The 22,040-nt window shown below is 41.4% G+C and overlaps 1 protein-coding gene and 1 long non-coding RNA gene across 2 annotated transcripts in view; one reads left to right on the top strand and one right to left on the bottom strand.

Annotated features, from left to right (window-relative positions):
* Positions 1–8,122, top strand: part of LOC141747629 (vitellogenin-1-like) — a 42,927-nt gene extending 34,805 nt beyond the window's left edge. Inside the window, exons 29-35 of the mRNA XM_074598228.1 lie at positions 915–1,050; positions 1,756–1,942; positions 2,372–2,469; positions 3,062–3,156; positions 3,262–3,421; positions 4,619–4,780; positions 7,804–8,122. Coding sequence (XP_074454329.1) covers positions 915–1,050; positions 1,756–1,942; positions 2,372–2,469; positions 3,062–3,156; positions 3,262–3,421; positions 4,619–4,780; positions 7,804–7,922 — 957 coding nt within the window. The 3' untranslated portion in view covers positions 7,923–8,122. The remainder of the gene's footprint in view (positions 1–914; positions 1,051–1,755; positions 1,943–2,371; positions 2,470–3,061; positions 3,157–3,261; positions 3,422–4,618; positions 4,781–7,803) is intronic.
* Positions 8,118–21,741, bottom strand: LOC141747630 (uncharacterized). Its single transcript, XR_012588781.1, has 3 exons — positions 21,233–21,741; positions 12,948–13,103; positions 8,118–10,721 (listed from the first exon to the last, which is right to left on the bottom strand). It is a non-coding gene; the product is annotated as an uncharacterized LOC141747630 (long non-coding RNA).
* Between the last annotated feature and the right edge of the window lie 299 nt (positions 21,742–22,040).

Below are 22,040 nucleotides of genomic sequence, written 5' to 3' on the forward strand. Positions count from 1 at the left end.
TTTGTCTCAAGTATGACTGCTCTGCACTCACACCTTTATTCATTTTACCCAGCGTGACTGGTTCTGTGGGATGTATAGGGGTCTCAGAGCAGATAATGGAGGCTTTGAGAACACCTTGCACTCCGTTGCAACATCTATTTGTGTTGGCGCTCAAGTCCCACATCTGCAGTAACCCTGCTTGATGAGACAGGTCCGAGAAAGTTATGACAGCCACAAATTCAACTCTGCCTTAACCAAACCGGAGCGCTTACATTCTCAGAGAAGCTTGCACAGCCAGGTTGTGCAGAATCCCACTGATTAATTGGTCCTTGTCCACCAAATCCCTATGCACCACTTTGAAAAATTTCCCCTATGCATCTCTGAAAAATTAATAACAGCTAGCTATTTTTACATAGAGAAATTAGTGTGTCTTTAACCTTCCATGGTGCTTCAGTATCGCAGGATCTTTAATAGATGATAATGAAGAAGTAGGCACACTAGGCCTTCATTTGATTCTCTTGGTAAATGTAATTTGTAGCTACAGTGAGGGATCTTACCCCAGTGCTCATCATGCCAGTTTTCAGCCTGTAATGGATGCTGTTCACTTTTCCAGACATAGCCATCGAGTTACTCAGTTACTTAACTTGTTACCTTATATTTTTAAGAAGTCACTCAATTATCACTTAAACCTCATCTATGTTGGTTACTTTCCAGTGTGCTTAATAATTTCTCAAAAGTCAAGCAGTGTGGCTAGAAGAGAAGACAATGATTGCTCACAAAAGCTAAGGTTTGGCTGCATCCTAGAGAGACTAACACAACTGCAATTGTATAAATGCATCTTCAAGATTTTTTTTCAAGATAAGAGTCTTTTTTGTTTGCGGTCATATCAATATAGTTCAATTTCTCTTAATGTATTTTCATTTATGCTTTTTCAGGTAACGCTTTACTATCAGGCACTCCGAATGCCATTCACTCTGCCCTTAGGCCCATCTCCAACTTACGAGATTCGAGATATCACTGCCTGGAATGTATTTCCTGAAATAGCTTCGCAAATAGCACAAGAAGATCAATGTAAATATTGCTTATATGCTTGTCTCATGAATAAGCAATGTTTGTAGATCTGTCCCCTGCCATGACTTGGCCCTGCATTTCCTTGTAGTGGTCTTATAGCATCTTTAACCCTGTTTTCTCAACAGCTCGTTCCTTCGCTTAAAAGCATGTTTGTTGGTAGGTGAATGAAGAGTCTTCAAACTGATGTAAATATTCAGAGTTCAGGAATCACTCCTGTCTGCAAGTCCTAGAGATTGTCTTTTGCCCTTCTAAGAAGGTGCCACCTCTGCATTGAGAGGCATCAGATGATGAGTACAAGGCAGATCATGTATTTTCTGCCCTTTCAAAGGGCAGAACTTTCAGACTGCAGGCTTTCAAAAAGCAGTCGTGTGAGTCCCAGCTGGTTGGTGCCTAGCTCTTCTGTGGGAAATGCGAACTACTTTTTACTATGGTTACTACTTTTAGTTTCTCAAGAATTTGGTACGGTTTAGTCCCGGTTAGCTTCAGTTTTGTAATTAGCATGTAATCAAAATCAATGCTAGTATAATCTATACCTAGTAGTAATTCTGTAGTGCTTACAGACTCTGGTGGCATTGAAAGCTTCTGCCAAGGAGACGTCAAAGTTTCTTTCCTGTTTGCCATCTCACAGAGGTGGCCTTCAATACTTTGCAGCAGCATTCATGCCATTGTCACATCTGCCATTTCTTTTCTGGTTTTGTTTTGCAGCCACATGCGAAGTCAGCGAGAGAGATTTCAAAACATTCGATCACATGAGCCATACATATTCTTTCAATAAAAGCTGCAACCTCATAGTGGCCCAGGACTGTACGGAACACCCAAAGTTCATCATTACTACCAGAAAAGTTGATCCTCAGTCTTTCTCAAGACAGGTTCACATAAATACAACCTCAGCGTAAGTGTGGTTTATCCTGAGGGCTCAAGAATTAGGTATAAAGTTTCAGGCAGTTAGTCTGGGGATGGGAGATGTCTAGCTGCTAGGTGAAACTGGTTTGCAATCAGATATTTGGGGAAAGATGCGATTTCCAGAAGGAATGATTAGCTGAGACTCTTTGGTTTAGTTGCTCTTTTCTTCAGTTTCACAGTCACCATCATCTGATAACCTCCTCATTAAGTCTCCACGCTGTCTTTTCTTTAAAGTTTGAATCTCAAAACCCAACATCCCAATGGATTCTGCACTTTGGAAAGAAAACAGCTCATTCATTCATTCATTCGCAATTCAGATATTCAAATTGGTTCTCTGCAAGCTTTGGTCACAAATATCTCTACTTTTTACATTTTAAATTAACCACTAGTTTCTTTTTTTTTTTTTCTTTTTCTGAAGAAACATCACAATCTGTCCTACCGCAGATTCATCTCTTCATGTAGCATGCAATGAAGAACCAGTTCTGTCGCACAGTGGAGTTTCTGAGTATGAAAAAGGTAAGCTGTGGTACCCGCTTTTCCACCTGGGAACTAAATATCTTCAAGATGCTTTTATAAATTCCACGGAAAAATCTCTATGTCAAGAAAATACAAGTGAGATTAAGCTGAGGAAAAACTAGACACTTTACTTTCTTTGGATTTGTATTGACTTACATTCCTGTTTCCTATAGTATATACACTCTTACTTTCCCCCAGCATAATTGACAGGTAAATAAAGCCCATTCTTATATATATCACCAGGTTGGTGATAGTTTAGAAAAAAAGGGCTTGTTATAGTCACAGTCAGATGCTTTGGTTCAGCTATTTACCTGGATCACCACCAACATCATTATCATTTTGAGACTTAGCAGACTGGACACAAAAGTCAGTTCCAACTATAGGTAACAGCAGTAGAGTATTTTCACAAATAGAGAGATAATTTCTTCTATTTTTGCTTTCTCTCTCCACAAAAAAAAAAAAAAAAAATATCTGACTAGCAGCAGAATGATCGTTGTGAAGGAAAACGCATTATGGTGCATTTTGTGCTACTCAGTTTCTCTATTAATTTGAAATTAAGCAGATCACCTTATGATTCACTATCTTTTTACAGGCGATGTTAAAATTTATAAAAATGGAACAACAGTTATCGTGGAAGCTCCAACACATGGACTGAAGAGAGCGACTTTTGATGGTGTGATCCTTAAGGTATTGGGCTTACTTTCAAGGTTACTACTTTCTTTCTGTTTAGTACCTTGGCAATGTAACAGACCAACACTCCAGTATTCCCTACAAAGATGTGCTATTTTATAGGTTACTGTTGCTTCATGGATGAGAGGAAAGACCTGTGGAGTTTGCGGAAATAATGACAGAGAAAAGCACAATGAACTCCTCATGCCAAATCATAAGCTGGCACACAGCTGTTCCGCTTTTGTTCATTCATGGGTGTTGCTAGAAGAAACCTGCTCTGGTGGTGAGTAGATCTGAAAACAATTTATGCTTGGGGAGAATACGAGCTCACTTTTCCTCTGCCAATAGCTAGAAAATATTTTCTTTTTAAAAGCAGCAGATATTTTTTCCTTAGAAAAGACAATAGCAATATATATCCGTTTTAATTTCATTAACCACTGACTGTTTAAAACACTGCCTGTGAATATAGAGAATATACACTACAGCAAAAGTCTTTGTCTCATATGCAATTCAATGTTAGATAATCCATTCTGCTATAAATTCTTACACTGAGCAGCTTTTTTCTTGGAGAGGCAAAATCAGGCCTAGCCTTGCTCCCACTGAAGTAAGTGTCATTTTTACCACTGAATTGAAGCAGTTTCAGCTGTTGTCTGCAGGCTTCATTCAATCAAACAAGTTGCAGGCTATGAATGCAGTGTCAGATCTGAAGTTTATGTAAATTTTCAGAGTGCACGAAATTTCATTTTTGTTCTGCGTCATCTGAGGGTGCAATCTCAGGGAAATATTTAGAAATACTCCTGAGGTAAAAGAGCTTCCTCTTACACGTAGCTGGAAAAATAATGATGGTATCCCATAACATCAATACAGTTTTGTTCTGTAGGTCTCCATTTACCTTGGACCTGAGATAACTTTATTGAAGTTAATGGTTGTTTTCTCCTTGACTTCGGTGGCAGCAGAATTGTACTTATCTGTGTGTCAGGAAACGGAGTCATAGCCGGGATCCTGTTAAGTGACATTATACCTTTCTAGTGAGATAATTGCAGCATTATAAAAATCATCCAATACAAAAATTATCCTTGATGTTATTACATAAATGCTGCCTTTTTTTTATCCATTCACTACAGTTGACATTTTTCCTAATGCAATGAAGTAGCCATTGTGCTTGCAGTATCTATTCTTAATAGCTTTCAGACATGAGAGGTTATTTTCTGTGTATTATGTGGTTCTAAAAAACTGGGTATACATGATTCCATTTGGGTTATATTGTGCAATTAGATTTTAAAAATAGCTCCCCTTTCAGACTCTTTCCTCTATCCCCCAACTTATTATCATCCTATCTCGATAACCTCGCTGCTGCGAAAATGGTTTGTCAGGCACCTGTGTTTTAATAAAAGCTGAGGAGAAAATATGGACCTTTATTATTGCAAGGATCGATGGGGATTTATTTCTACAATTTTAACTACCTTTCCTTTCCTCTTAGGGTGCAAGCTGCAGCGCAGTTATGTGAAGCTGAATCGAAATCCTACTATTGATGGAGAGGAATCTACGTGCTACTCTGTTGACCCAGTACTGAAATGTATGAAAGACTGTACTCCAATCGAAAAAACTTCAGTTAAGGTTGGCTTTCACTGTTTCCCAAAAGGTACGATATTTTTCTCTCTCTGCGTCACGTACTGTAGGAGCTCTGTTAGAGCACGCGAAAGAACAAAACACAGCACAGCCACGCACAGACCTCTATTGCTCCAGCTCCTCTCTGAGCTGCTGGTTTTAATCCCATTAGTATTTGCTATAACCACTGACAGTACCGGCCAGCTAAAAGCTAGTTTAGATGATGGCAGGTAGCATCATCTGAGAAAAACATTTGAGGTGGTAAAAGGGGCATCAGTGATCGATAAAAATTTTTTCACGTTTTCAAGATCTCCATAAAGTTGAGATAAGCCACACCGAGTCCTTTTATGCACATTACAGCCTGCAATTTTGTGTAGACCAGGGCAAGCAAGGCAATTGAAAGGCAGTCAAGGAGTGTGACATGACTGCTGCGATTAGGCTGCCATGCTATGCCGCTGTGCAATACATCAGCAAAAAAACACATTGCTGAAATGCTCCCTAGATTGTTCCAAAAAATGGTTTGTTTTTGAAGGTATTTTGTACACACGCACACTCGTGCCCCAGATTTTTAAAAATACTGGGCCTTTTTCTCCTTTCACTTACACCAATTTGTCACGGATGTGATGCATTGCCTAACACAGGTTCACCCTGAAGTTATATAGGCGCAAGAATCCAGCCTGGAACCTACGGATATTGCTGGTGTATTCCTTCCAATATCTTTTAATGAATTACTGAGTACATATATACCTTAGAGGGAAACCTACCATTAGGGAGTATCTACTGAAGTGGTCTGTTCTCTGCGTTAACCATTGTTGGCCAAATCCATTGTTAGCCAGGATAATCCAGTGCAGTTTCACTGAAGCCAATGGACCCCCTTGTTGAGTAATACTGGAGTGGAACAGAGTATTTTATGTCTGATTTTGAACAAGGTCTGTGTAGAACTTTGCACTTTCCTCATGTTATTAATATCTGCAATGTGCTGAATCAGCCCATAAAAGCAGGGAGTATCTTTCTGTAATAGCCAACCACCTACAACAGCCTCTTCAACAAGTAGCACAGAGAGCGCGCTAATAGTTTTCTGACGGCTCCCTGAGATGTGAACAGATGCATCCTTTTATGAAAAGAAAAACCCACCCTAAACAAAAAAAAACCCTTCCAAAATCTTGTCATATCCATATTTCACAGATTTCTTTTCTGTATCCAAGTCTGTATCTCTGAAATGTCACCACCCCAGGCCACTCGCTGCCTCAGAATATTAGGCTATAATAAAGCTGTCTCATTCTCTCACAAAAACGTGTGAGAAAAGAGGAAAATCGGAAAAAAAGATATGTTAGTTGTCGCAGCCAAGGCTGCTTTTACAGCAACTGCAGGCTTCTCTGGTTCATTTACTGAACCAGAGACTGGGAAGTCTGCTAGCAACACTCCTAATCAAGGGCTTTTTTTATTTATCTATTTATCCTGAGGAGAAGGAGGAGGAGGTGGAGGAGGGGGAAAAGGAGCGGGAGAGGGAGGAGGAGGAGGAAGGCAAAAGATGCCATTTGTGGGTTTTTAGCAAGATGATTGTTTTTCCTCAGGCTAAGGATCAACAGGAATACAAGGCCGGCCCTTAAAAACTGTTCTTTTTCTTTCTTTTTTCAATGACTTGGAGAAGCAGCAGAAACAAACTCCTCATCTTTCTTAAGCTGAGAACAAGTATTTGCATACAGTAGACAAAGACCTTTCCTCAGCTCTTCATACGAGAACTCAGACCCGATAGACTGCTGTTTCCAAGGAGAGGGACCCCATCCCTGTCAGCAGCGCAGCAAGGATAAAATGAAGCACAAGGATGCAGAATTTCCCCTGTTGTCCTCAAATCAGTGAGACTGTAGTCTTAGGATCTTGACTGAGGCAGGCATCACTCCGAGTTTAAGCCCACGTATCGGTTTACATTTCAAACATGCCACAAGCCCTACCCATAGGGATCGTAGTTACCCAGCCATGATCCTGTTTGCCAAGGGAACTATTTCCTACATGGGTATGAATGTGATCAGACCCACAGTGTGCCCAAGAGTAAGAGACATAACAAGAATTAATCTATATAAATGTATATAAAAAAGAGAACTGAGACATTTTATTGCATTTCTCATTTCACAGCTAGAAAATATTATATATTTTTAAAAAGCATCTCCAGCACCTTTCTGGGAAATATTTCTTATCCACTTTATTATTCAAAACCAGTGCTTCAGGTTGGACAGTAATTTAGCCAAGGAGAGCGTTAGCATTTCAGGACATAAGTGACTGATAAAACCTGAACCCAGAGAGCGGTCTCCAGATTTCCCTGTGATGAGAGATGGCATGTTATAAATGTATTGTCCAACTAAGGGATAAAACAAATGGAAGTAAAATTATGAAAGCTTTACCCATTCTCATTATACAAACTTAATCTAAATGGATGTCCTAATATTCTTCTAGATGCAATGATAAACCTCCAACTAGCTAAGAATATGTATTGGGAGGATGAATATCATTATTCCATTTAGATTATTTCAGCATTAAGGGATATGGCTTATTCAAGCTGCTGTTGATAAAGCAGTGTGGTAAGGTTAATACTGCAACTGACAATGCTCTGCCAGATTTCACAATATATGGGAAACTTTAATTAGAAGTTTATGAACCTCTGAAAATTCTCCAAAGGGCTTATCCTTCAGAATGAACTTCGACAAATCGTCAGCTGAAATACGCAGTGGTATGCAGCACTAACATAAAAAGAAATTGCTGATGTGTATTGTTACATGGTGGTCACATTGACGGTGGCTACCTCCAGCACTTTTACAGCCTCCTGTCTGTCATCTTTGTGCTTTGTGAAATGTTATTCATTTTGTTTTTAGGGAAGCATTATAGTAATTATATCATGGATGAAAATCCTGCTCCAAGTCAATGAGTCAGTTAGATGTCAGTTGTACGGGCAGGATTTCATTCTTTACTTGATGAGGGAGTTGGCAGCCATCAAAACAGTATTTCCTTGAAACGTGTTAATTTGCTTGATGTTAGTTAACAATGGCTTCGCTTTTCTGACAGATACTGCTGTAAGCCTGCTGGAATGGCAGAGAAGCAGCGACAAGAAATCTGCATCTGAGGACGTCGTGGAGTCTGTGGATGCTGACATTGATTGTACCTGCACTGGCGACTGTAGTTAAGCTAAATGCTTTAGTGTTGTGCTATAGACATACTATACAAATAATTGAATAGCTGGAGAGATAAGAAGGGAACGTAATAGCTGTAGTAAAATATTAAGAAATGTGCTTGAAGAAAATAAGCCTACTGCATTGCATCCAAAGTCAAATGCATTATGTACAGTCTGCACTGCTTAATAAATATGTTGTTCATTAAATAAGTATTCATGTGGTCTCCCTCTTTATTTTTCCCTATCAACAAAACAATCAGACCAACTGTAATATTATCCAGAAATTCTGCTTCCTTTTATCTGAAATATAATTACAGCAGTCCTCTCTTAAAATTATGTTCACTAGGTGATGAAAGGAAAACATGATTACGGCTACTGCTAACATTCCATTGTGCAAAGAATTTCATATTTAGCATACTAAAGACACAGTAAGCATTTGTTTTCTTTTATGTTTTCTGGTAATGTCTGTTCTTGGAACCATTCTGCAAAAAAATACATTTTACTCCCAGCAAGACCATTAGCCTTAGTGCATTCTACAAAGGAATGAATTGGACTGCTAGACTCCCACTGTAGCTTTCCAGAGAGCTATAGTGTGTGACACAGTCCCCATTTTCATTTAAATTTCAATGGATGTGCTGTTGCTTCATGAGCTAAAAGTATGAATAGGAACTTTTTTTTTTGGTTTACCATCTCCTATTGTATATCTATGAAAACGATGCCTTCAAAAACTTCAGGGAAAAATAATACATCAAGGAGCATTCCAAATACTCCGAAAAAGTAATATATAGAAAAATATGTAATATCAATAGCATCATAAAGCTAAAATAAAGTACAAGCAGGACAGTTAGACTGTGTTTAACCAGTGCAGTGTCGATCTGCTAGCTTTCACTAGGCCTATGCAGAAAGGCAATTCCCTCCCACCCCAGGGGACCAAGAACAGGTGGCACCTTCAAACCCCGAGCAATGGCACAATATCTCCTCACCTTGTACACGAAGCAGCCGTGCAGCGAGGCGTGATCTGTTTTCCACAACAGTCAATAGCAGCCAGCATGCTCTTCCAAGAGAAGCCTTAGCATGGGCAAGGTACTGCTGAACCCAAATGCTGTCAGGAAACTGCCATTAAAGAAAATTCTTTCTAACTGAAAACTGAGCCATCAGAAAGACGATTGAAGACTAAACAGCTGAACAATTACAGAATAATGTTTCTCAGTGCTTTTCTTTCAAGAGCAGAAACGTGAGTAGTGTGTAGTCCTCCTCTCGCTCTCTCTCAAGTTGCAGCTTGCCACCAACTTGAAATTAGAAAAGACCCTGTTCACCTCTGCCCCTAAGCCTCTCTCCTGAGGACAACCTACAGCCAAAAGGGGGTTACCTGCCTCTTTCCCTTCCCCCAGTCTTAATGTAGTCTATATGCGTTGTATTTGAGACCCTTCATGTGCACTGGGTCTATATGCAGAGAGCATATTAATTTTTTTTCATGCAGGTATGTTCATACTAAGACAGGTAACATGAGTTCTTGCACCATGTTTTTACTCGTAACAAAGCATTCATAAATTCCCTGTACAAAAGCTGTGTTTTGCTAACTCGTCAGAAGGGCTACACTGCAAAAAGGGTAGCCCCAAATACGAGGGGAGATGAAAAATATTGCATTCCTCTTCCCTTTAAAAATCACACTAATATTACACCTTGACAGCCCTTTTCTTCCTGGTGTTGTTTTCACTGTGGCTTATGGGAGATTTGCCATTGACTTTCATGGGATCAGACTGTCATCTTTAATCCAACACCTTTCTCTTTAATCCGCTTGTTTACAAAAGAGAAACTTTTGCCAGTCAACCACTTCAGATAAGACAAAGGTAGTTGAAGAGATGTAGTGAGAGAAGAAAAATGAACTTTCATGCTCAACTACTAGAACAGGAATTTAGTAACTGCAAAAAGCCATTAGTAAGAAAAGTAATTCTGCTCGCAGTAAAACAGTCATCTACACAGAACCATGACACTAATTAACAATGATCAAGCTGGGATGTACAGTACAAAAAAATACAAGCAGCTCATAAAGGCAAATGCCTTCTCCCAGAAACAATTTACAGACTGTTATCAAGTCATTGGAAAAAACTTGAAGGCAGAGAGTGACCAGCAGTCCTAAATTAGTTTATTCTAGAATGACGATACATAATAATACTACATACTGTCCAGCGCTAATAAACAAGTTTGCCAGTCAGGCCTGTCCCTGCTGAAGCCCCGCTCTGGATCCTGCACCGACGAGAGGGCACCTCCGGCACCCCAATTAAAGGGAGCCACCAGAACAGCTATACGTCTCTTTCTGCTAAATTGCCATGCCTGGAAAAAGGTCTTCTGCCCATGCTAAACCCACACACATGGGCTTTTCCCCAGGAGAAGCTCCTCTGCTGGCACTTTCCACTGGCGGTGGTTTTCACGGGCAGTAAAGCTCCCAACAGCAAGATGCTGCGTGCAACAGCTTGAGCCCAAAAGTCCTAAAGACACTCCCAGCTCACGCACTGTCCCAGGCACAAGGAAAGAACGGTGAAAACGCCCCACGGTGTCAGAGCACGGCCAGGGAATTCACTCAGCATCACCCTACCAGTGGTGCAGGCTCAGCCCCGGGGAAGGCAGTGGCCAGCAAAGCCCAGGCACTCTCCTTTCACCCGCCTGCGCAGGGCACGGGTGAGACACAGCTCTTATTATTTCCTTTTCAAAGGGGCAGCTTTCATTTCCATCCAGTTCCTGTTCGTTAGTGCCCTCTTGCTGAGACAGCTGAATGCCTTTGACTGACTGAAAGACTCCACTGGTGTTGCAGCTGTAAAATCCAAATATAATGAAAGTGAGTAAAGCCTGAGGTTGGCAGTGGGCACGGCAAAGCAAAACACTTAGAACCAGCTCATTTTGCCAATGGAATTAAGAGCATTATCAGTACAAGTGTGAAAAAGCCCTTCTGGAGTTCCTAATGCACCACATAGACATTTCCAACCCATCTGGGAGGATATCTGCAGTCCAGATTTAAACCTCATTTGGAAATCACGCCTGTCCTATTTTATAAAGCAAACCAAAGTTATATAGCCTACCGAGTATTAAAATGTGTACTTCACAGTCTGAGCTTTTATGCACTCCACTTTTCATTCCTAGTGCTTCTCAACGACATGAATTAATGAACTTTGGACTTTACTGTAGTAATCAAGGAATATGACCTTGCAATTACAGTATCCAGTATTGTTTAGAGATATGAGTGTCAGAAAAAAGATGCAGGCCTAAGCATAGGCCGGGCTGGAGTCCCAATCCTGCCTTTGCAGCTCTGTAATGCGGTTTTGCATGAGGCTGGGGATTTCTGTGCCTTGTTTTCTGCGTCAGAAGGATATGACTACTTACCCACTTGATGGAGTCAGAAATGCTTATGAATTTATAGTCCCGTATGTCTTTTGCAAGTTCTTCAGTGATTCTAGAGATGAAAAGTAAATTTTTCCACTAGATCTCCTAACCACATGAGTATATTTTATTGCTAAGTTGAAGGTTTTCATTTACAGAGTCATCCAACTGTAAAATAACTATACATTTGGAAAAAATCAAAACAACGTACTTAATTTGTTCACGGTCAGCTTTGGTTAAACCTTAGTGGATTATTCATAAAAGCCTAGAATTGGATCCTGCTATTACAGTGGGATAGGCAAAAGGCTATTGGAGACACGGTCTTTTGTACGCTAGACAAAGACAACAAACCTTTTGTCCATCAGACCTGGCTCTTTTGATTCACTAATTTTAAATGACGTAGTGACTCTCAGGAAAGCACGGCCATTCTGTTCCAGAGAAAGCAGCTACAGTGTGATAGGAAACGACAAAACCGTTAATATCAGACCCCTCCTGGAAACGAAGTGCTTGCTTCGCAGCATGAGCATTAAAAAAAATAACATGTACAATTCTAACCCCACCGAAGTCAATGGTTAAACTCAACAGAGCCAGGCTTTTACTCAGCATGTTTGAATGAGTTATTAAACGAACTTTAGTTGTCCCTAAAAATAAATGTACTGTGTGGATCTAAGTGGAGCTGATGAATAAGAAACCTCGGGAATCTAGCAAATACAGTAGTTAGGGCTAAAACCAGAGACAGCACGGAAGGTTGCGGAGCAGAGTAGCTATTAGTAGCCATCTGAGCTTTATGTTGAATCTCAAGGTCTCTCATGCCACCTACTGGCTTTTTGTTTACTAACACTGGTTTAAATCTTTTTCCTCCAGGTTTATTTATAGGTCTGATACATCCCAGGCAGTTTTATATAAATTCTAATCAAGGTTTGGGGTGTTTTTTTTTTTCCCTCTAACCTCTACACTTGATTACTATGTGGTTTTTTTCCTGTAAGTACATTACAATTCTGTACCTTTCTGAACACCATTTCACATTGTCTCTGGAGGAAAACGACATTGCCTAAGACATTCTCATTTCTGTTATTGCTGGATAGGCAGTAATTACATTGCAAGCAGGGCTGGGAGAACAGTTTACTAAGAAAACCCAAAGCTGTTCAAAAATAGCACTTACGGCTCTTCCTCAATCAGTGTGAGAAGGTTGTTATTTTCATACCTGAAAATGCTTTAATGTACAAAAAAATAATCTGGTTTTCCCCTTGTGGTTCACTTAGCTGTAATTCACAGTGAACGCTTGTATGTCCTAATATTATTAAGTTTACTTTCAGATGGGTTTTGGGAAGCAAGAATTATATACAGATAGATCTGATCAAAGCACTTCATTGTCTATAGCCGTTTTCTTCCTGATGTGTCAGTTCCTCTTCCCTATTTATCTATGTCCACTGGCCTGTTCAGCTTCTCTCAGCAGCACAAGCCTGGGGACCTCCACACACCTTCCCCCAGCTCCTGGGGGTAGCAGGCAGCCCTGCAGCTGGGCGCCCTGCCCCATCTAGAAACTAGCCAGGCAGCTTCAAAATTCACATGGCACCCCATGTTAAAACCTCAGCCCCCTGAAGCTTTTGGAGCTTTACAAACTTGCTCTCCCTCCTCTCTTTCTGCAGTATCTTTCACTCACCTCTGATTACGAACAGGCTAAGGGCCAGGGACGTGTGACACGGTAGTTGTTGTAAAGGCTGGTTGTTGGTGTTAGGCAAGATTGGGGTTCAGGACACAGAAGGAGTCTGAACATCCAAGACCTCTGTGGATTATCCTGGAGTACTCCAATTGCCATCTGCATAAGAGAGGCCAAATTAAATCAGTATCTTTACAGTAGCAGCTAACCGGGATTCATCAGGTTGTGCATACTGTTAGTCCAAGTAATCTTGGGTCCTGTTACTGGGTAGCCCCGTCCTCCATCATCTTTGATGCATTTTGCCTTTAGGTAAATTGTGAGTGCTTTGGAGAAAAATACTAATCGGAGACTTGAACCATTAAACCCTGAGTCCTGCATGAACTCTGCAAGGGTCACCACATCAAATATAGTGCTAAACTACGGTGCTGAAATAACAATCCTCCAGCTTTTGCCGCATCTTTGTTTTGTCTCACTGGGAAAATGGATCACAGTCACTTTTTGTTCTGAAGATTCAGGGCACTTTCATGACTCTCATAATCTTCTCCTTGGTGACAAACGCATGAAATGTTGTGACTAGCTCCCCTCGAACCTATCTCCATTATTTTTTTACATTAGTTCCCCATGCATCATCCTAACCTTTGCAAGTAGAAGTAACTCAACATTCTTTATAGACATTACATGAAACAATATTTAAGTGCCTTGTTTAACAGTGGTCATATCTGTCTCTCATGTGGTTGAGAATTTACTCTAGCTAGAGCAGCTTTGATGCTTTGTTTTCTTGCCAGCTGATAAAAAGATAATTATAGCAAAGGAAATACAGCCAAGAATTCAGGCTGAATAAGCTAATACGCTAGAATTCTACTTAGATTCCTGCTTATGTGGTCAAAACAAAACTATTAATATTCAAGATCTGCTCATGTCTGTGAGACTTGTGGGATGATATACAGATTAGCTTCACTATGGGCGTAAGAGATTGACGCAGGCTCAGGCTGGGATGAGAGATGGCAGTCAAATGTGTATCTCACCGTGACACTAACCCGTCTGCATTACTTCAGACTCAATGCCGATACACTGGTATCACTGAATGGTGTTTCATCTTTGTGAAATGTGGCTAGACCACTTCCAGTTGATACTAACTTGGGCATCTTTACACCATGAGTCACGGTGCTCATCTCTGATGTTACGATTCGCTGTGTTACAAGACCTGACTTCATGTGTCTGAAGCCAGAGTACAGTCTTCTCTCCAGCGTGATGTACTAAATTTCATACATTAAGGAGAGTTAATCACTATAGGTGGGATCTAAGGTATCTTCCCCCCGTAGACTATTCAATAGGAAATGCTGAAGAGGTCATCATACACATCCCATTTCCCAGGGCCCTGGGCTCCCTTGGAACAGGTTTCCATACCTGAAATCACTTTCTGGGTTCTGGCAGCTATATTGCCCCTTCTGAAACACAGCTGGGGGATGGTGGGGAGGGGCAGAAGCCTCACGTCTTAGGTGACTGTTCAATCTATTAAATCATTGTATGAAAATAGGTGGGAACCACCGTTGCATCATTGAATTAGCATAATCACAGATACTGGGCTTTTGCGGGGCTCACTGACAGAGATTAAGGGGTGTAGAGGGAAGAACATCTTGTGTGAGGCTTTTCCTGTCTTATGTGTGAGAAGGGTCTGAGCCCCGTGGCTTTTCCAGCACTTCTGAGCAGAGGCAGGGCTGTTCTTTAGGATGCTGGAGATCTGCACAGATTGTGAAAATTGGTAGACTTTGCTGTTAAAAGGTATAGAAGGGAGTATTAAGGATTTCAGCCTTGAGTATAAGCACCAACATCGTACCTAAGTCTTTTACTTTCCTCTGTGAAGCTGGGCATCAGTCTCTACAATGCTACAGCTTCACATTGGAAAATCCTGATGCAGCCAAACTGAAATGCTCCAGAGGAATTAATTGGTGACCTTCCCTGACAGACCAAAATAAATCTGGCAGGCAGGTTGCCCCCTTTGCCAAGTCCTCAGATCCCCAGCTGCAGCCGAACGGATTACACAGCTTCCTGGGCCGGGTGAGGCTGCCAGCTCCGAGTCCAGCAACCAGCCAGCTCCCCCGCGCTGCCTCCTGCCTTCGGCTTGGCTCTGCGGGCTCCTGAGCATGCCCAGGGCCAGCTGGTTAGCACCAGGCAGACAGGGAACCTGGCACTCCCCCCACCTTTTGGCCAGCTGGTGGATCGACAAAATGGATTGCTCCACTCATGAGAAATGCTGGGATGCCGACATCTCCCTCCTGCGCAGAGTGAGACGCAATGTGGCAGCCTGAAGCTCCCCGGAGGTGCAGCTCCTTTTTTGCAGCCCGCACGGGCTGTTCTCTGCCTCACCTTCTTCTCTCGTGCAGGGGACAGAGAAGCTTTTCAGGTGTGGTGTGATTAAGTTATTTCTTTTATATTTTTTAAAGGATCCCAAAGTGCTAATTTTTTTGTACGTCGTTCGGCATCCTGTTCCAGCTTTCTCTTGGTGGGTAGGCACAGACCAGCTGAATTAAAGGTCAAGGTTTAGGTTACCGGCACAGGCAAAGCTGTGTGTTTCGTGTGCTACTCAGTTCTACCAAATCTGCAGCTTTACATGAACAAACACCTACAGAGAGAATCTTGACCTGGCCAAGGCAGAATCATAGCTCAAACTACAGTATTGATTTATATCATGTCTATATAAATATAATTAAGAAGGATTTCTTATTTCTTTCAAAGCTTCAACCAGCAATTCCAAGGCTAAGTCCTTCATGGTACAAACATTTGAATGTCACCTTCACTCACATGCTGCACGTTTTCAGCATGGCACTGAAGAGTGGTTGAAATGTATGTTTTGCTCCTCTTGAACTCTTGCCTTATCCTTTTGGACAACATTCCTTCCATAAAAGTCTCGTTTTAAAGGGTTTTTTTCAATGATTTATATATGCAACTGATTTGTTTTGAGATCAGGTGATCAGGACTGCATGCCTGAACTGGCCCCTATACAATGGCAATATAAATATTTTCTGTAATTGTGTCCACCCCTTCACCGTTGTTCCAGTCATCAAGTCCCCTTTTAACTGCAGCTCCGTGTGAAGCATGAGACAAGCATTGCACTCCCATCAGAGCTTACACTTGCATAACGTCCAATAACCTCTGTGATTAAGAAAATGTGAGATTTTCACCACTGCTATCTGTAAATGTATTTGTTTAACCAAGCTGCCAAAACTCATATTTTAGCTCGGGAACTCCTTCATCCAATAAGGCTCTCATTACATTTCCACTGTTCTACAAGCACTTCATCCTAAGGCAATCAATATGGTAAAAAAAATAGTACTTTTTTAAAACCAGCGACCTCAAGTCAGTGGGTGTTTGGAATACAGATGAAGTGGAATCACCGAAGGTCAGCCCCCCCACGAAGATACATGATCATTTCTACATTACATCATCCTTGAATTTCAATCTTTTCCTCAATAGTTGCACTGAAATCATTGAACCTCACCGTTTTCCTCCACATCAACATGCACTCTAGGAAAAAAAACGTTTCTTCTGCTGCAAAAATGTTGGTAGATCTTTTAAAACAGTGTATGAGAAATAAAATACATCTAGTCTGCCAAACTATTCCAATGACTCAAGCCTGAAAACCGCAATAATTTTTCTGAATGACAGACCGAGAGGTTGCTTACTTCGTAATCACGCAGCAATTTCACAGCTACTGGGTTTCATTACCCCCTTCCCTCCCCAAAAGATTTCCTTCATATGAAAAGACCTTTCCCACTTTGAGTTCTTCTCTTTGCCTGAATTCTTCGTTATGCTACTTGTAGGGCTTATTTTTCCCTTGTTAGGCAGAAAGCAGGGTCGTAATGAAAGCGCTATGTAATCAAGTGTGTCTCAACAAGCTGAACAGATTCCTATAGCAAACCCCCAGGAAATCTCAGTGCAGCCCCCTCTGCTCCTACCAGCTGCTGCTGTGCTTATCTTCTAGATAAGAGACTTGGTGATCTCCTCTATGGCCTTGCCTTTGAGGCAATGGAGCAGCGGGAAAGCAGGCTTACTCAAACTTCACCCCGACCTCTAGGTGAGAAGAAGCCTTCCCTGTACAGTTATACGCTCACAGTAGAGGCTGATAAATAGACCGAACCATAAATCAAACAGAGCTAAATAAAATCCATTAGCTATGGTCTCTGCAGAGGGCCCGTCTCGCCTGGCTCCTGGGGGTCCATCATTTGCAAACTCGCTGCCACTAGAGGGCAAACGTGACCAAGCCATTCGTACAAAAGAAATCTCTCTACATTAAGATATAATCAATCTTAATTATGGCTTATTGTGTGAGAAGAAACCTCTTTGTCTAACTGCACCCTCAGAGAAGATGCAGTAATGGTATCTTTTACCAGACACACTAGTATCAGACGCATTAAAAGTATTCACAGTTGCAACTGTGCCAAAACACATTGCCACTTCGCTACAAGGCCCAAAAATTTTTTAAATATGCAGGTCAAACACTCTTCTCAAATATTCAGTGAGAATGTGGTACACATCCTGATATGATTCAAACCAATACAAATGAAAACAAACTAGATACATTTCACCTTGCGGAAAAGAATTCTTTTGAAAAATATATTCAGAGTAACCAGTCAAAACGTTTCCAGGAAACTGTTGAGATCCTACTCTGGGAACCTCCTATTGAAGGAAGAGGTGATATAATGAAACATCTAGACTGACTCCCTCTGCAAGGCACTTGCCTGGCTTTCATCTCATTCGAATGAGCACATTGGCAGTTCAAGTCTCGTTCAATAGCTCTTTATAATGGCTTCAGGGTCTGTTTCCGGAGTTAGTCATTATCACATAATATGGGCATTTAGCTATTCAACGCTAGGATACAGAAGGCAGTTTCTAGTGCAACAAAGCGAAAGGAAGAAAGTAAGGAACACGCACAATGCGTAGGGAATAACTCAAGATGTAATTTAAGCTGCGAGGAGGAAATAATATTTTTTTGATAATTTCTTGAAAGGTTTGTTGCAAGTGATTTTCCTAATGGAAAGAAATGATAGGTTTGGAAAGATCTGCAGTCATATGAGCCTGCAGAATTGGTATCAAAGCCCAGAAGCTGGCGAGCCTGTTCTCCCCTTAATAGTAGCAAGGCAATACTTTTCTTCAAAGGGAAGTCCACCTTCATAACTGCAATGAGATGCAATTCCACTGATGTCTCTGGAGTTGCATCTGCCTCTGGTAGCAGTAAGTGTGACCTCCCAGCGTCAGGATTTTGTAAAGATTAGCCCAGCAAGCACATAAAATATCAGGAAACTTTCAGCAGGAAATTTTCAGCATTTTCCTTCAGCTCCTCAGAAGGGAAGTTGTCAAAGTAGCTGTCTGCTAAACATATCATCTGCCTTACTATAGAAAGAAGGATGTCAACACTGCATGTCAAATCCAACCCTGAGATATATTTTTTAATGGGCAGGATCTGACTTAGACAGATCCCAAATCTCTCTGCAATTACCTGCATCTGTAGGAAAGACACAAAAGGGTTTATCTTAAAGAGCTCTCAAACTATTTTCCAGTCTTGCTTTTCGTGACAGAAGCAAAGTAAAAATCTTAGGAAAATATTTTCAAAGGCTTTGTTGTAAGTTTCAGTTGCTCCCATGCCTTCACACCAGCAATAGTGCTGCTCAGGTGCAGCTTGGCCAGTGACGGTTTGCTCTCAGCCACCACCTCTCCTGGGGGTCTGGTGACCCTTCCTCCATGAGCCCTCTGTCAGCACCCAAACACCATGATACATGATGGTTTTCAGGAAAGAGACTGCTCAGAAGTGGGCTAATGCCACCAGAGCTATTCATCCACTACTACAGCCTTTTCCCTTCAGAAAGAAGTGTTTGGGATGATGCAATGTGAACTGAAATGACTGTCTATCTCCATACCCTTCCTTAGCCAGTCAAACCCTTGACCCTTCCGTTAAACATAGGAAGGGAGGGCACAGAAATACAAGCACATTAAGAGAATGCTGGATACTTTCAAGATGTTTCGGCTTAACCAGTGCAATATATTGAGTATGCTGGCAGTCCCCTGACACAGCCATCAAGGGACATGCCATGACAGTGGGAATGGACACCGCTTCCTGAAGCCAGCGTTCACATGGCTGCAAGAGGCAAATTAATCCATTCCTGCCAACACAGACTATCACCTTTTCCCTCCTAGTCTTTTTTCCTGCTCAAAGCATATTTCAAACACAAGCAGTTATGTGACCTAAAGCCTAAACTCTGCTACAAGAGCACTAGCTTCCAGGAGCTCTTCCCACAGGTAAAGGGAAGTCACGTCAGCCAGGTGTGGGAGTCATCACATTTCATAGCCGGTTTCTCAGGTTCATTTTTCACATCCCACTGCAGATGGTCACTTCAGAGCTGTATCCAGTCAATATAACTAATTAATTACACTATATTAGCCCAAGAGGAGATCTACAGATGTAAATCACTAATGATAGCACTTTAGGATTATAACATCTGATCCTTTACATCCTTTGTGTGTGTGTGTGTGTGTGTGTGTGTGTGTGATTTTCACACCTACACAAGGTACGTACAGAGCCCTAATTCGCCTTTTTACAAAAAGGACAGGGGGAAGAGAATCAAGCCTTTATGGTTAAAGGAAATTTTTTTTGCCTTTGTATCGAACCTTCTCTCCTAAATTGGATTCACTAAGCATATAACAGTGTGCTTTGGTGGGACAGGGAAGTAAACCTTCGGACAGGTTTCGCAAGTGCCCCTTTGGATTCTTAAGTGGGGCACGGAGGTACTGTTCATAGCTAAGTCAGCAGTGTGCGAGTATTAAGGGATGAGACAGCACGTTGGCTGCTTAGCCAGCACACCTCAGCTCCTCCTTTCTCCTTCTTTCCCTACTTAGACATGAGAATTAAAAAAAAAAATTAAAAAAAGAGTGAGTGCTGTAGAAGGTGGTTGTCTGAATGTGTATGAGCAAGATTTTCTCCCCTCCTGGGGAATTCTCAGCTGGGTGGGTAAAGTCCTACCATTCTGGATTGGGCTGGATGCAGCAAGTCATCCTAGCCCTTGCTTTTCCTAAGTTTCTGGTATCTTTCTCTGCTATCATCAGTCAATTTGTTCTTTAAGGGATATGTATAATTTCAGCATATCTTAAATTTTTAGAAGGAGAAAAAAGATTTTGAAGCGTCATATGAACTATGTTTTCAGAGTATGGTGGTCCCTAGTGGAACAAAAGTATGGCAGAACTGGGGTACCACTGCGCCCTGCTTCTCAGCTGATGTGTGTGTGTACATGGACTGAGCACCTTCCTCAAAAGAAGGAAATGTTTTCCTTATTGTAGAGGAAAGGATGCTCCAGTGCCAAACAAATGGGCAACCTTCTAGGAAGTGCTCCCCAAGCAGCCTCTCTACAATTGCTTCTGGTTGAAGACAGCACAAGAATTCATTTTTTCACAAAGGCATTAGGTAGAAAAGCTTTAATTATTAAAAGAGTGTGAATTAAACAGATACTGCGCTGCACCTACAGTGCCTTGGTGAGAAGTCGCTCTGTAAACAGAATTATTATTTCATCAACACAGTAGACTCCTCACTTAATGGCTCACAAACTGGGCAAGAGATGAGACTCGATGTGAAGAAATCAATGACTCAAAGCAAGAGATTCAGCAAATATGAAACACCTAGTGCTCAGCTCTTAGGATTGCATATTGTCTCCTGTGGAAGTGACTCGTACCATGCAGGGAGAAAATAACACTCCTGCTGCTGTGTCCAACTGTATCCATAGGAGATAAGACCGAACTGGTGCTTGCTAGCACTAGACTCCCATACTTTAGGGGTTTTTTATTTGCTTTTTGGTGTCCTCCTCCTGTGCTATAGCTGCTAAATAAATAAGCACTACTACTTCATATTGCCAAAATGGTCTTAGAGCCTTTTTTTTTTTTTTTTTTTTGTAATTCATGACATCAAAGTCAGTATTTCTTAGTAGTGGTAGCCTTATTTTGGTGTCCACCAGATGTATACATCAATCAGAAGGACTCTGCTGTACTGCAGAGAAGAAGCACCAAAGGGCATCCTGCAAAATTAAATGGTGAGAATAACGAAGTCCTTCACAATTTCTCTCTGTTCTAACCATTATAACAACTCGAGAGAGCAGAGAAGATATTTTCAACATGTGGCTATAGGTGCATGACTCTTCTTCAGACAGCTGGCTAGAGGGTAAATGGCAAGAGCAATAAGTATCTATCTCTCCTCCCCAGGAGTGAGCATGATTCATGGATGAAGAATACTTTATTTTCCTACTCACCAGCATACTGAGGCTTTACTGTGAAATTACTTCTTGAGTTTTCCCCTTCTCTTCGGTGCTAATTTAGGGATATAAAACTCACCACGCTAGCTCACTTTTCACTGAAGCGATTTCAGCTTCTCTTCCAGATTCTCGGGGAAAATCTCAGCTTTACATTCATCAGCTCCTAATGCAAAACAGCGAATCTGAGTCTGCAGAGAAAGGTTCCTGGTGTAGTCAGGAGTATCCATGCAAAGGGGGAGAGGCAAGTTAAATTGCAGAGGAAATCCTTCATTAATAGTGCCAAAGGACTGTACAAAACCTAACTAATGCTCTGAAAGAAGGAAGGATTAATATCCCATTTTACAGGGAGGAAAGTGAGATAACAGAGCAAACACCCAGGAAAATTAACAGCCAGGATCACTGCGGCTTCAGTTCCACATCCATTCCCACGGGTGGAGAGCCAAATTTGGGCAGAATCTCTTCTATTTGTGTGGTAGTTTGTATTTGTTGCTATAGAAGGAACAGCCCAGCAAAATTTCTCGCAAGCAATTTTCTTCAGAATACCCTGTCACTTCTCATTTGGATTTTTTTCCTATCAACATGCATCTTTACCAAATAGGACAGTTAACAGCTAACGTGACAGAAAACAATTATAAATTACACAGAACTGTGTTGAAACCAGACTGCTACCTTTCATGCATTTTCGAAAATAATCTGTCTTTCTGACACATTTTTCTGGCTGCTTTTTGTTGGGGGGAATAACACAGCACAGAAATACGCTGTTGAAAAATGGCAGCTTCCAATGCCTTCCTCAAAAAAAAAGCAA

The sequence above is a fragment of the Larus michahellis genome, chromosome 8, assembly GCF_964199755.1.
Source record: "Larus michahellis chromosome 8, bLarMic1.1, whole genome shotgun sequence".
Taxonomy (NCBI): domain Eukaryota; kingdom Metazoa; phylum Chordata; class Aves; order Charadriiformes; family Laridae; genus Larus; species Larus michahellis.